Source organism: Microtus ochrogaster, chromosome 18 (assembly GCF_000317375.1).
Source record: "Microtus ochrogaster isolate Prairie Vole_2 chromosome 18, MicOch1.0, whole genome shotgun sequence".
Taxonomy (NCBI): domain Eukaryota; kingdom Metazoa; phylum Chordata; class Mammalia; order Rodentia; family Cricetidae; genus Microtus; species Microtus ochrogaster.
This window is the reverse complement of record NC_022020.1, coordinates 12,578,419-12,593,116: the sequence shown is the minus strand read 5'-3', so window position 1 is coordinate 12,593,116 and position 14,698 is coordinate 12,578,419. Positions and strand designations below refer to the sequence as shown.

General features: G+C 36.9%; 1 protein-coding gene across 1 annotated transcript in view; it reads left to right on the top strand.

The window, feature by feature from the left end:
- Ccdc178 (coiled-coil domain containing 178) overlaps positions 1 to 14,698 on the top strand; it is a 356,179-nt gene that overhangs the window by 236,092 nt on the left and 105,389 nt on the right. Inside the window, exon 19 of the mRNA XM_013349379.2 lies at positions 3,735 to 3,884. Coding sequence (XP_013204833.1) covers positions 3,735 to 3,884 — 150 coding nt within the window. The remainder of the gene's footprint in view (positions 1 to 3,734; positions 3,885 to 14,698) is intronic.

The window sequence follows — 14,698 nt, the reverse complement described above, 5'->3', positions numbered from 1 at the left end:
AAATAATCTGTAGATATCTGTTAGGTCCATTTGGTTTATAACATCTGTTAGTTCCAGTATTTCTTTGTTTACTTTCTGTCTAGATGACCTGTTCATTGCCGAGAGTTGGGTATTGAAGTCTCCCCCTATTAATATTTCCTTAGATATTGATGTGTGTTTTAAGCTTAATAATACTTCTTTTATGAACGTGAATACCCTTACATCTGGAGAACAGATGTTAAGAATTGAAAATTTTCATGTTGGATGTTTCCTTTGATGACTATGAAATGCCCTTCTTCTCCATCTCTTTTCTTTAGTTTTTATTTGAAGTATATTTTGTTAGATATTAGAATGGCTACAACAGCTTGCTTTACAGGTCTATTATTTGCCTCAAAAATCTTTTTTCAACCATTTACTCTGAGGTAATATCTGTTTTTGACACTGAAGTATATTTCTTGTTTGCAGCAAAGGTTGAATCCTGTTCTCACATCCATTCTGTTAGTCTGTATCTTTTCCTTAGGTAGTTGATTCCACTGTAATTTAGAGAGATCAATAACCAATCATTATTAGTTACTGTTATTTTGGTGGTGGTGGTAGTGGTGTTTGTGGTGGTAGTGGTGGGTGGCGGTGGTAGCATGTGCACTCACTCTTTTCCCTTGCAGCTTTTAGTATTTTTTCTTTGTTTTGTTTTCTAGTGTTTTGGTTATTATAGAGCATCGGGACTTTCTTTTTAGGTTGAGTCTATTTGGTGTTCTGTATGCTTCTTGTACCTTTATAGGCATCTCCTTCTTTAGGTTAAAAAGTCGTTCTTCTATGATTAGGTTGAAAACATGTTCTGCGTCTTTGAGCTGGGATTCTTCTCTTTCTAGTTTTCTTAGGTTTGGTCTTTCATAGAATCCCAATTTCCTGGAAGTTTTGTCAGCAACATTTTAGATTTAGCATTTTCTTTGACCAATGTATCTATTTCATCTCTTATATCTCCAGTACCTGAGGTTTTCTGTTCCATCTCTTGTATTCTGTGGATGAAACCTGTCTCTTTAGCTCTTGTTCACATACCAAGGTTTTTCATTTTCAGAGAAACATACCTTTAGACTGAACAAGTCTCATGAACTTCTCAGCACTCATGAAACTAACAAAGTAACTACTGTTCAGTTCCGTATTCATATGTTTAATTTCTTAATAAAACTCTGGGGAAAATTGTCATATCTCCTAGTTATCAAATATTAAGAACTGATTTTAGATAACATATCATGCTAAATGCTTACATATTAAATTATGAAAACTATTAGCATGCATTCACAAGTTTTCTCTTTATCAAGATATACTCCCAAGGTTCATCATTTCAATCATTCTTAATAATGAGGCCCAAATAAATAACAATAAGTACAGTATTAAAAATATTATTTTGGACAAATTTAATATATATGTAAATCAAAAAATATAAAACATGTAGAATATTGCAAGCTAATTATGTATTTGTGTATTTGTTAATAAAAATTTTCTACAATACTGCAAAATCCTTGAGGCATAATATCAAGTCCAAATAACTAAATAAAAAGTCCTGAGTAGATAACTGAATGAGAAAATAAACAAGAGAAAGAATGAATGAGTTACCTAATATTGTAAGCCAATGTTCAGTCCACAAAGTTTCATATCAACATTGTCCTCTAATCTACAAAATCACGTAATTGCATGAATGTAACTGAACACACACATACACACAATCATGTAACCTCAAAGGTAATTTTTAAATATTTTTATGTTTAATGAATCAGACAAGCAAATAAACAATCAAAAAAACCCTTAAAATGATCCTTATCTTGACAGCAGCAGAACATTTACCAGGGCTTCAACTCCTCTGAGAGTTAGATTTTAATGAATGTTTCGGTATCAAAAAGTATCATTTAAAAAGTGACTACACCAAATGAAAATATTCACAAACTTTGTCCTCCTCAGAAAATATAATTCTATGTGAACTTAGGTAGGTTTACAAGATACAACTTTGTAGTATGTTGAATAATTGCACCAGAATGAGTACAAGGACTTGGGAGATGGATCTCAGTTCATCATTTTTGCTTCCTGAAGAGCACTTGTGACACGGTGTTCATCATTTAGGATCAATAGGGAGATCAGGCCTCCATGAGAAATATGTCTGTTGGCCTTAATAAATCTTGACTGTATAAATACAGAAATATTTTTACAGGCAATTTTCTGCTGAATTACATTTCCTGTTCATATTTTTGTACCACGTATAATTTCTAACAACAAAACCAACGGCTTGATGGGTAGTGTCTTTCACAGAGGAATGCTTTAATTACTTCACTCTAGTTATTTTTATATCTGGTAGTTTAATCATCATAGTTAATCTCTTTATGGGTCTCAAAACATTATCAGCAAGGTGAGTTATATATTAAAGCATTTTTAATTCAGGATGGATTCACACCAAAAGAATGATTAGATTTGAAAATATTAAAGTATGTTAGTAAATTATAGTTTTTGAAGCATCTAGAGCAAACTTCTTTTAGTTTTCATTACATTTTACTTATTTTCTCCATGTGTGTGAATGTGAAAATGCCCATGCCATAGTGCATGTGTAGAGGTCAGAAGACAACCACAGGTGTGGTTCCTCTGGGATTCTCTCTCTCTCTCTCTCTCTCTCTCTCTCTCTCTCTCTCTCTCTCTTCCTCTTCTTTCTCTCATTTTTAATTTTCTTCCTTCCTTCTTTTCTTCCTTCTTTCCTTCCTTTTTTCTTTCCTCCTTCTTCTTAACGTTTTTATTTTATTTAATTAACATTTTTTTCATTTTTTTTTACATACCAACCACAGTATCAACTCTCTCTTCTCCTCCAGTTTCCCATCATCCCACCTCCCCATATTGTCTTCATTCAGAAAGGGGCAGAACTCCTGTGGGCTTGAAAAAAGCAATAACACATCAAGTTGAGGCAGGACTGAGCTCCTCCCTCTCCATCAAGGCTGGGCAGGGTAGTGTAGCATGGGGTGGGGGAGCAGGTTCCTAAAAGTCTAAGCACCAGGGACAGGTCCTGATCTCACTGCTAGCAGCCCCACAAAGAGACCAAGCTACACAAGTCTCACACATTTGTAGAGGGCGTAGGATGGTCCGAATGTAGGCTCTGAAAGTGTTGGTCCAGAGTCTATGAACTCCAATGACGTTAGGTCAGCTGTCTCTATGGGAAATACGATCTCTCACTGGAGCTAGGGATCCCTGCTGCTCAGTCTAGGCTACAAGGCCCAAGATCCTCTTGTCTCTGCCCCCTTAGTAATGGGATTGTAACTGGTCACCACCAAGCCTGGCTTTCAACTGGGATTCTTAGGATGGAACATGGGGCCCCTGTTTGTGTGGTAAATACTTCACAAACTGGGCCATCACCAGTCCTATTATCTCCCATTATTTAATGTTTTCTCTGAGTGTCCACACCCAAATTCTATAGACACAAGTATCTACCCATGTGAGCCCAGAGTCAGACAAAAGGCAGGCACACTCAGGCAAATCACACATCACTCTTTGTAAATGAAGAACAAGGAAATAAACCCAAATCCCAGCACCCAGAAGAAACTGAGCATATCCTAGGAGCATGTTGGTGTCAAAACACACATTTTATTTATGATTTTGGATTTTTCTATTTTATGTGTTAGAGTGTTTTGAGTATTTAAAAAAACACTCAAATATTTTAAAAGTTGTAACAGTTTTGAATGATTTTAAGTATATATACACATTCATACATTTCTTTCTTCTAGAAACTTCAAGAAGAGTCACTGGCAGAAAACTTGCGATTGGCCAAAGAATATCAAAGCATACAGGCGATTTTCTTGAAGGAGAAGGAAGCCTTCTTCAATGGCTATGACAGACTGCTGTCACTCAATTTTTCAGTCTGTGACAAGAAAAAGGTATTGATTTTTTTTTTAATGAAATACCTTAAGTGAGTCATCCAAAATGTAAACATAGCCAGTGTGGTGTTATCAATAGGAGACTACTTATTATAGCATAAAATGGTATGGTTTCTTTTTTTTAAGTTTTATTGTAATATAGTAATAATGATGTGAAATTACGTAATTAAATAATATTAATGTTAGGAATTGAATTTTGAAAAATATTTAAGACCCCCAAATTCTTAGTTTGTGATCCTTTTGCAATGTTTATTTGCATTTAGTTATTGTTACCATAAATCATAATTAATTTCTTAGTTTACAGATATACATTTGCTATTATAAAGTTGGGTTTTAATTATAACTGTATATGACTTTGTACAATGGGTCTCTAAATCTTCTTTTTGATATATATGCCCCAAATTCACATTCTTATTATTTTGCTTAGTATGAAGATCCTTTAGACATTTAGACTCCTGAACACCCATTCCACCCCTGTTACTGGAAATGGCAGGAAATCCTACTTCTGTGTGTAAAGTCCTATGTTTTGGTAAAAGAAAAAAGGAAAATCATGTGAATAAAAAGAAGGAAAGAGCTTCCATAAGATGAAAAGGGGAAAGAAAGCTGTACTATGGGGGTGCCACAATATAGCCACTTTCTTCCCAGACACTTAGAGACAATATGAGATGGTTTCCCTTTGAACCTTTCTCCTCAGAATTCAATTTTCAAAAATTAAAATAATGGTTATTATTTAACAACTGACTTAGCCTTAAAGATTAGAGTTAATGCATCTCTTCTATTGACATCACCCATACTGGTGTGCTATGAGTTATGATTTAGAAGTTCAGTTCTACACTTATTTCTATTACAGAATTGTAAGGAAGGCAAAAGCCTAGGTCTGGAGTAAAAATTTCATTGAACAGTATGGAAATGATCCTTTGAAAGTTATTTACTCTTTTGAATCTAAATTTTCTCAACTATAAATTAAAATTACTTCACAAGATAATATATTATGAATAAAATAAAAGAGAAATCATAGCAAATCATTCTTAAAACAAAAGGAAGCTATGTTGCTGAAATTTGTTTGCTGTTGTGAATGTTCTTGTTTCTCATGCTTCTGATCAGATGGATGTTAAAGCTTCTATGTGCCCTGTGTGACATTTAGAAGGACCTCTTTAGAAGTATGTTCAAAGCCGGGCAGTGGGGGCACACACCCTTAATCCCAGTACTTGGGAGGCAGAGGCAGGCAGATCTCTGTGAGTTCAAGGCTCATTTCATCTACAGAGTTATAGTGGCAATTCAATTGTATTTTAATAAATAAAGACTGTCTGAAGATCTGAGACTAAAACAGTCCCACTGGTGAGCCTTACAGACCAGGTTATGTTAACACACACCTTTAATCATGATAGCCAAAAAAGGCACACATCTTTAATCCCAGTAGTCATACTAGTTGCCATAGAAACCAGGCAGTGCATGCCTGTAATCCCAGCCCTAGAGAAGACTATAAAATGGGAAGAAACAATTCTCAACACAGTCTTTTTCTGAGATTCCTGGAGGCAGGATCGCCATTTTCAAACTGAGGTCAAGGTAAGAGCCAGTGGCTGGTTGTTTCTTTTGGGATCTTCAGGTTGAACCCCAATTTCTGACCCTGAGTTTTTATTAATCATGCTTCATTTAGTCGTGTTTCACTGAGTGAGTCCAGAACAGCCAGAATTGTTTCACAGAAAAATCCTGTCGGGGGGAGGGGGGGAAGGAAGAACAGAAAAGAAAGAAGTATAGTCAAGAGGATCAAGAGAGATGGTTAAAAGATAATATCTTTGGGGAAGACTTTTGTCTTTAGGTTTCTATGGCTGTGAAGAGACACAATGACCATGACAAATCTTATAAAGAAAAACATTTAATTGGGGTTGGCTTACAGTTTCAGAGTCAAGTCAGGAAGTATGGCAGTGTGCAGCTGTCTCACTTTGTACTCTCTCCCTCCATCTTTTCCCCCAACCCACCTAATCCTCCTTATGCCTGTCTCAACCTGCCTGTCCCAGTCTACTTGCAAAATTTATTCTATTTTTTCCTTCCAAGGGAAGGCCATGTGTTCCTGCTAAAGCCCTCCACTTTATCTAATCATTCTGAGTCTGTGAATTGTAGCTTATTGTGATTTATTTAACAACGAATATCTGCATATAAGTGAATACATGCCATATTTGTCCTTCTGGGTTAGGCTTACCTTACTCAGAATGATTTTTTTCTAGTTGCATCCATTTGCCTGAAATTTAATGGTGTAATTTTCTTACAGGGAAGTAATACTCCATTGTGGAAATGTAGCACATTTTCTTTATCCATTTTTCAATGGAGGGACATCTATGTTGATTCCCATTTTGCACAAAGCTGCAATGGGCGTAGTTGAGCGAGTGTCTTTGTGGTGTGATTGAGCATCCTTTAGGTATATGCTCAAAAGCAGTATAGCTGGCTATTGAGGTAGATGAGTCCCATATTGATTTCCTTAATGGATGTAAAAGTTTGCACTCCCACCAGCAGTGAAGGAAGGAGAGTTCCCCTTGCTCCACATCCTCACCAGCATGAGCTATCACTTGTGTTTTTGATCTTAGCCATTATGACGGGTATAAGATGGAATCTCAAAGTAATTTTGATTTGCATTTCCCTTGTGGCTAAGGATGTTGAGCATTTTTTTTTGTTTCTCAGCCACTTGTGATTCCTCTATTGAAAATTCTGTTTAGATATGTGCCCCATTAATTGTATTATTTGGTTTTTTTATATCTATCTTCTTGAGTTCTTCATATATTTTGAATAGAAGACATCTGTTGGATCTGGAGTTGGTAAAAATCTTTTCTGATTCTGTAGATTTGTCCAATTGATGGTGTCTTTTGCCTTACAGAAAATTTTCAGTTTCATGAGGTCGCATTTGTTAATTGTGGACCTTAGTGCCAATGCTGTTGGTGTTCTATTAAAGAATTTGTCTCCTGTGCTAATGAGTTGAAGACTATTCCCCATTTTGCTTCTATCAGAGTCAGTGCGTTTTGTTTTATGTGGATGCCTTTGTTGTTCTTTAGAAGGGGATATTTTAGAAGTACATTTTAGAGATATGCTCTTTAGAAGAATGCTCTTTAGAAGACCCTCTTTTCAAGGGTTCTGTTTAGAAGGCTCTCCTTTACAAACTTGCGTTGAAATAGTAGTTAAGGGTGGCAGATAAAGAAATGTGGGTTTGGAAAAGATTTGAAAACACAACCATCTGACCATGTCCTAGTGTTCTCAAAGCATACTTCAGAATTAGATCTTTCTGTGTAGATAGAGCATTTTCCAATCCTTTCATGCATTTTTGCATTGCTATTTGTATCAAGTATGTTAGTTGTTAGTCCCTGGGAAGAAGAAAGCAATAGCTTAATATTGTTTGTCTTTCCTTAATCAAAGCTCAAACAAAAAGTGTATGGGCACTTAGACAGTGGTGGGTGGCAAAGAAAACAGTGTGCTGGCTAGGCTTATGCCAAATTAACACAAGCTAGAATCATTTTGGAAGAGGAAACCTCAACCAAAAATTGTCTCCTCCAGATTGGCCATTGAGCAAGCCTGTGGTGCATTTTGAAATTAATGATTGATATGAGAAGGACCAAATCACCTTGAGTGGTGCCACCCCTGTAATGGTGGTCCTGTGTGTTATAAAAAAGTAGGTGAACAAGCCATGAGGATACCGCCAGAAAGCAGTATTCTTTCATCGTTTCCACTTCAGTTCCTGCCTCCAGGTTCCTGCCTTGCTTGAGTTCTTGCCCTGTCTTCCCTGGATGATGAACCTTAGCTCTAAGAAGAAAAAAGCTTGTTTCTCTCCATGTTGCTTTTTTCATGATGTTTTATCGCATCAACAGAAACCCTCAGATACTTAGCATCCTGCTTTTGTAATAAGAACATTCTCCTCATTTCTTTGATCGAATTAAAGCAACTCTTGATACAGGATGGAAGAAGCCAGACTTTGATAAGAACAGGCGGGCAGGGGCCACGCCTGGGCATGGGTTTCCCTTGTGATCCCTCAACGACTCACTTTCAGCACATTTGTTTCAGGAAACTGTCAGGATTTATTTGTCCTTTCAGCCATTTCTCATTCCCATCCTTCAGCAATGGAGGTCATGAAGTGCAGGCTGCCCTTGTCAGTGGCATGTAGGATCAATTTGCTGCGATGGACAGAGAGGCCATATTGACGCTGTTAATCTGTCAGAGAGAAATCGTATGTCATTAGTGTCTAACACGCCACACACAGGGCAAAATTTGGCCCTCAGAAACAAGACAACCCTTTAATATTTTAGTCCATTTCTTTTCTCTCACAGCCTTTCTGATGTGCATGGGGTTAAGTCCTCTACTTGTCCTAGTTCGGGGTACAGGAAAGCAAGAGTTAACCATATGAATTCTGCGTAAACTTTTTGTTTTCTGATGAATTTCCTTTGCTCTGAACCTGAAATGTCTTTTTTCATGATAAACAATTATATTTTAATAATTATGATTCTTAGGGGATATTATTTTCCCTACGAAGATTGCATATTTTTATACTTCTTTGTACTTGTAGACCAAACGTAGCAAAGCCTGATGGAAGAGTAAATCAAATTAAAGATAATGTTCCCTTCCTTAGCATAATTTTGCACAGAGACATTTTGAATGTTAGAGCACTATAGCATTGCTCTCGGTGGTGATATTATATCTATTTATTTGGATATGTTTCTTGATACCCCAGGGTTTTTCAAATTTTCAGTGATGGGCGTTTTCCCCTTTTACACCTCAGAAAGAGGCAAAAGCAATTAAGCAAAATTCTTATTTGCCCCATTCATGGGTAACAATAGAATCAAATTCAATATAAAACTTCTCAGATGTCAAAATTAAAGCTAATAGTGGAAATAAATTAAGAAAAATAAGTTTGGAAAGAAAACAAGTATTGTTTCCATGTGAAACTATTTCCATCACTTTCCTAAGTAGATTTTAGGAACGTTTATGTACTTTCTTTTTAAAACAGCATTAACACTTCCAGGAAACTACACACCTCTGTTTCTAGTGGCATCTGAAATTCTTCAGTCCACAAAGAAAGGCAAGTAAAACTGCCAAGCAGATAGTGCTGTGATTTGCAGACAACAAAATTGCTTTTGAAAATGGTTTTTAAAATACTTCTAATTCTTTCAGAAGCCATTCATAATGTTTAACCCTTCCCCACAGAAAATCACAGTGTTTTTAAATGAAAGAAATGAAAGCTAGCACTTAAGAAACATCCCTGGGAGACACTCTCCATATGCATGTATTTGTAAATATATTGTACTTACATAGATATGTATGTATTTTTCTCTACATACATGTATGTGTATATGGAGGGTGATGGCACTGTACTATGCATTTGACAAGCATTATCCTTTAGATGCCCCCCCAACTGTTAAGACAAAGGGACACCTGTTTAATTAGAAGGTGACTTAATTTCCACGGGACTGAGCATCAGCTTTATAATTATATTTTTAATCTTATCAGCTGGGAGCATCCTTAGGAAATTTCCATTTCCTTCCAAAATAATTTTACAGATGAGGCATCTTGAAAGGGGTCAGCGTAAGAAATAAAGAATGTTTAGGACACAATTCTAACTTGGTTTGAGTGTTATATCTAGTGAACTGTAGGTAGCATGTGCTGGGATATTTTTTTATTTAATGAGCATTACTATTCTGGCAGTCTTTTGATAAAAGCATCACTTTTAAGTGATGTGGACATAAGGAGATGAATCTGAGATAAGTGGAAATGCTCTCTGAGCGACAGAATACAAACAACATCCAACAGTCAACCATCGTACTGACAAAGACACATTAGGTTCCTCAGAGAAGCCCACCTCCTCTCTCCTTCCTTGCTGAAGATATGCTGGATCTATTCTCAACTAAGGCACATCCTAAGTTCTTCAGCTGGCTCTCTTCATTCTCCTGAGGAAGAAAACACAAAGTGTTGCTATTTATCACCATTATCAGGTTTGATTAGGCAGACCTCCATCTTTAATTCTAGATAACATTGTATCCACTATAGATTTCACTACTTTCTTCTGCCTTTTATCAATCATCAGATACAGTTTCATGTAACCCCACCCCATGTGAATACTAAAAGTTGCTTTGCCAAGTGCATGCTGGCTGCTTATTTTACTAAAGGTGGAGATTTATTCTTCTGAAGCAAAACTGTAACTCTTTCAATAGGTTTTTTTTTCCTAAAACAACCACTCAAAGACCCTTTCAGGGTCTCTGCCTCCCTCTGTTTCTCAGAACACAGGCACACACACTCACACACACACACACACACACACACACACACACACACACACACACGCAATTTTGACCTCTTTCTTTGGACACATTTGTTCTTCCAAAAAGTATCAATTAAAGGCCTGCTATTTCCTTAGAAGCTTGCTCAGGTCTCAGCTTATTGAGTAGCTTTTGCAATGACAGAGACAGGCACAGCCAGCTGGTGTTCTACTCATTCACCAACAATTCTTTTCCATTGTCCAAACCTCATGCGGGAAACACAGAGAGTTTAGAGTCAATGTTTGCATCAGTCACAAATTTCACACTCATGAAACTGCTGAAATGTACACTTCAAAAGGAAGAAACAGACATTATTTGTAGAGTCCAGGGAGCCCTACAAGTCTAGAGTATCACTAGTTGATAGACTATAAAGAGCCCATACATGCTTAATGTAGAGAACTTCTGCATGCAAACTGTGCATACACCTTCACTTACATACTATAATGCATATTTTCATATGTGCACACATGCACACACAATATAAAATTAAAATGTAGTTATAAAAATTTGCCACCCAGTAACCAAAATGTTTACTGTATGTTGAACTATGTTTTCTGTCCCACCTGGTTTTTCAGCCATTAAGTCCCAAAGAATCACACAGGGGTCTATATTAGTTATAAACTGATTGGCTCATTTGCTCAGGCTTCTTATTAAGTAATTCTTACAAGTTACATTGGCCCATAATTCTTGCCTGAGTTAGCCACGTGGCTTGGTCTTTTTGGTGAGGCAGTCACATCTTGCATCCTCTGCATCTGGGTCACGACTCCAGACTGCACTTCCCTCTTCCTAGAATTCTCGTTTCCCTGTCTCTACTTCCTGCCTTGTCACCCTGCCTATACTTCCTGCCTGGCTACTGGCCAGTCAGCATTTATTTAAAATATAAGTGACAGGGTACAGACCATTGTCCCACAGCACTCCCCCTCCCTCTTTTAAAAACAAGAACTCTGACTCTAATATCCTTTGTTTAGCTTTTCTACTGACCATTATCTGGTGTAGGAGGTCCTTCTGTCTATATGTTGATTTCATTGGTTAATGAATAAAGAAACTGCTTTGGCCTTCTTGATAGGCCAGAACTAAGGTAGGTGGAGAAGACAGAACTGAATTCTGGGAGGAAGAAAGCAGAGTAAGAGAGTAATCATGGAGCCACCAGAGACAGATGTGCTGAATCTGTCCCGGTAGGCCACTGCCACATGGCGATATACAGATTAATAGAAATGGGTTAAATCAAGATGTGAGAGTTAGCCAATAAGAGGCTAGAATTAATGGGCCAAGAAGTGATTTAATTAACACAATTTCTGTTTGGTTATTTCAGGGCTAAGCTAGCCGGGTGGCCGGGATGAAGAAGCAGACCCCTCTTTCTTGCAACAGTTACTCATTACAACTTGTAACCAACATTCTAAACAAAGGAAAATATCCATAGTCCATTTATTGGAAATGTGGGAGTAGTTTTCCAGGCTACTTCCAACTGATTGGTGGTGCTGATAATCTTATGAGGTCCTAAAGAAAATTTAGAATTATGATCAAGTCAAGTCATGACTGGACTATTCTATGAGACTTGATCATCTCAGGCAGCAGTCTTGAATCTGTTCTGGATGTAGAACTCAAACATCTGGGCCATCCGTTCCTATCGGAGATTTCTCAGGAGGCCTTCCTTGATCAAACCTGAGTTTTCTTAAATCAGAATGAATCCATAGCCTCTCATTTTGTGTGGCAACAAAAGTAAAATCTTTTCTCTAAAGTAACATACCTTTTGACTTCAATTTTGAAGTCAAGATATTTTCAAAATACCTATCTTGTGTTAATTCAGCAGCATTTATAAACAAATACCTTTTAGCAGCTATTCCTCCTTCCTCAGCATTCAAACAATTCAAAGAGAGTATAATAACATACAGTGTCCAGATTCTCTGTGTGTTTTCCATCTTTATGTGGCTTTATTTTAAACTCTATATCTTTTATTTTTATTTTTAATTTTTGGCTTGTTGAGACAGGATTTCTCTGTGTATCTTTGTCCTAGAACTCACTCTGTAGACCAGGCTGTCCTTGAACTCACAGAGATCCACTTGCCACTGCCTCCCAAGTGCATTTGAATGTGTGCCACTACACCTTGAACTCACAAATGTCTGTCTGCCTCTGTCTCCCAAGTGTTGGGATTAAAGATGTGTGCCACCATACCCAGCTACTTTTTTTCTTTTTTAAAAGGACTTTATCCTCTTTTTCTCTTCTCTCCCAAGCCTACATATATTTTAACACACAGTAAACCTTTTAGAGGTTTTCTTTGTCTTTGAATCTCTTTTTACTGTATATCTCTCTTTTTCTGAACACATAAATCTTTAATTTGCTAAACAATAGGGCTAGGATTAAAGCCGTGGCTTTGACTGTTAGATCCACCCCATTTCTTAGCTTTCTGAGAATCTAGCTTCACGGTGGAGGTACTGGCCAGAGCCATGATTATTGCCACAGTTGTATGACATTTCAAGGTCCGTGCAGCCACCAAGAAGCATGCTGTAGGTTATTCATAAACAACATTTAAGTTTTTTGTGGCAGAGTCTCTTAAAGGGACTGCAAAGTTTTTACAGCTAAAGCTGAGTCAGGAAGCCTCTCTAAAATTAGACACATTTACCTCTAGCAAACAGAACCTATCTGAGAAAAAGCTATCAATAAGCTGTACTTTACACTATTCTTTTCTGTCTAGAATTACTTCCCAGGCTCTCTCAGGCTTTATGTGGATGCAGTTGTCCATGTGTTGGGCACCATTTGTTGAGTGAGCACCATTCTGTTGACAGAAGTTCCTGTGCCACTCTGTCCTGCAGCCATTAAGTCCCAAAGAACCATACAAGGGTCTACATTAGTTATAAACTGATTGGCCCATTTGCTCAGCGTCTTATTAACTAATTCTTATAAGTTACATTAGTCCATGATTCTTGTCTGAGTTAGCCACGTGACTTGTTTTTTTTGGTGAGGTAGTCACATCATGCATCCTCTGCATCTGGGTCATGACTCCACACTGCACTTCTCTCTTCCTAGAATTCTCATTTCCCTGCCTCTACTTCCTTCCTGGTCACCCTACATATATTTCTTGCCTGGCTACTGGCCAGTCAGTGTTTATTTAAAATATAAGTGACAGGGTACAGACTATTGTCCACAGCAACTGTAGACATCTTCAGTGAGAGGTGGAATTTCAACTCAGTCTTGCCCAAAACAGCTTATAGTTTCTCTTGTGGTAAGTGATAATCTCTCCTCACATCCATAGATTTCTATCTCACAATCGTTTGTTAAAATGCAAAGAGATAGGTATGAAAAGCAAGTGCACATATGCTAAGCATTTTTTTGAGTCAGAGTTTTTCTGTGTAACAACCCTATCTGTCTTGGAATTAGCTCTATAGACCAGGCTAGCCTCAAACTCACAGAGCTCTAACTGCCTCTGCCTCACTGAGTACTAGGATTAGAGGTACACACCACCATCAGCTGGCTGCTAAACATTTTAACATCTGTTATTTTTCTTACATACCTTAACATTGCTAATATGTAGATCTATATAAATAAAGCTACCCAAAACTAATGTCAAGGTCATTACTTAAGTACTGACTGATGAAATCATTAGGAGAAGAAACTTGACTACCTTGTATAAAGAAAAAAATTCTTGAAATCCAAAACAGTGAAAAATTGTCACTTCTGATAAGCAAGAGTGGCTTAAAGATGACAGGCTAGTACATAAACATTTATCATTAGCTATAAACAATGTGATTATCAAGAGATTTACCCAATGTTCTGTCTCCTACAGCCATGAGATCCAAATTCATTTTCAGGTAATTTATTATGTCAGCACACTCACATATGATTTCAAATGTTAGCACATCTAGTGGTTGTGCAGCACACCAGACCACTCCAGGATAATTATTTCTTTAAGTATACCATGTTGTTGTGTTGGGTTTTGTCTCTTGGAGGCCTGCTTTTTTTCTGAAGGAAATGGAGGACGGAGTGGATCTGGGGAGAGTAGAGGGAAGAAAAACTGGTCAGAATGTATTGTATTAGAGACTAATCTATTTTCAATAGGAAAAAAGAAGATTTTTACCTCACAAGAAGCCTTAACAATACAGCTCCACAATAACTTTAACTGAATAAAATTTTAACCTGTTCTAAATTTCCATAAAAGTGCATTTTATAGAAATAATGGAGTGTTTAGTTACTGATGTTCCATGTTTCTTGGTATAAGCATCTCTCGTAAAGAAAACAGCTACTTTTCTCTTTTGGGTGGGTCTAAAACTCATCTGGTAGGCACTATTTAGTAAATGGTATTTTGTTTCTTTTAAGCATATTGTATATAAGTTAACCTTATATAAAGTATTCAGGCAATCAAATTGTATTATCCTATCATTTAAATGTGTTGATAGTTCTGATAAAAATTATATTCAGAGATATTAGAAATATTTCTCTTTTTCAGCTGAAGGGTTTTTCTCACAGCTTTTCTATAAGAGTGATTTTTTAAAATTTATTTATTTATTAAAGATTTCTGCCTCCTCCCCG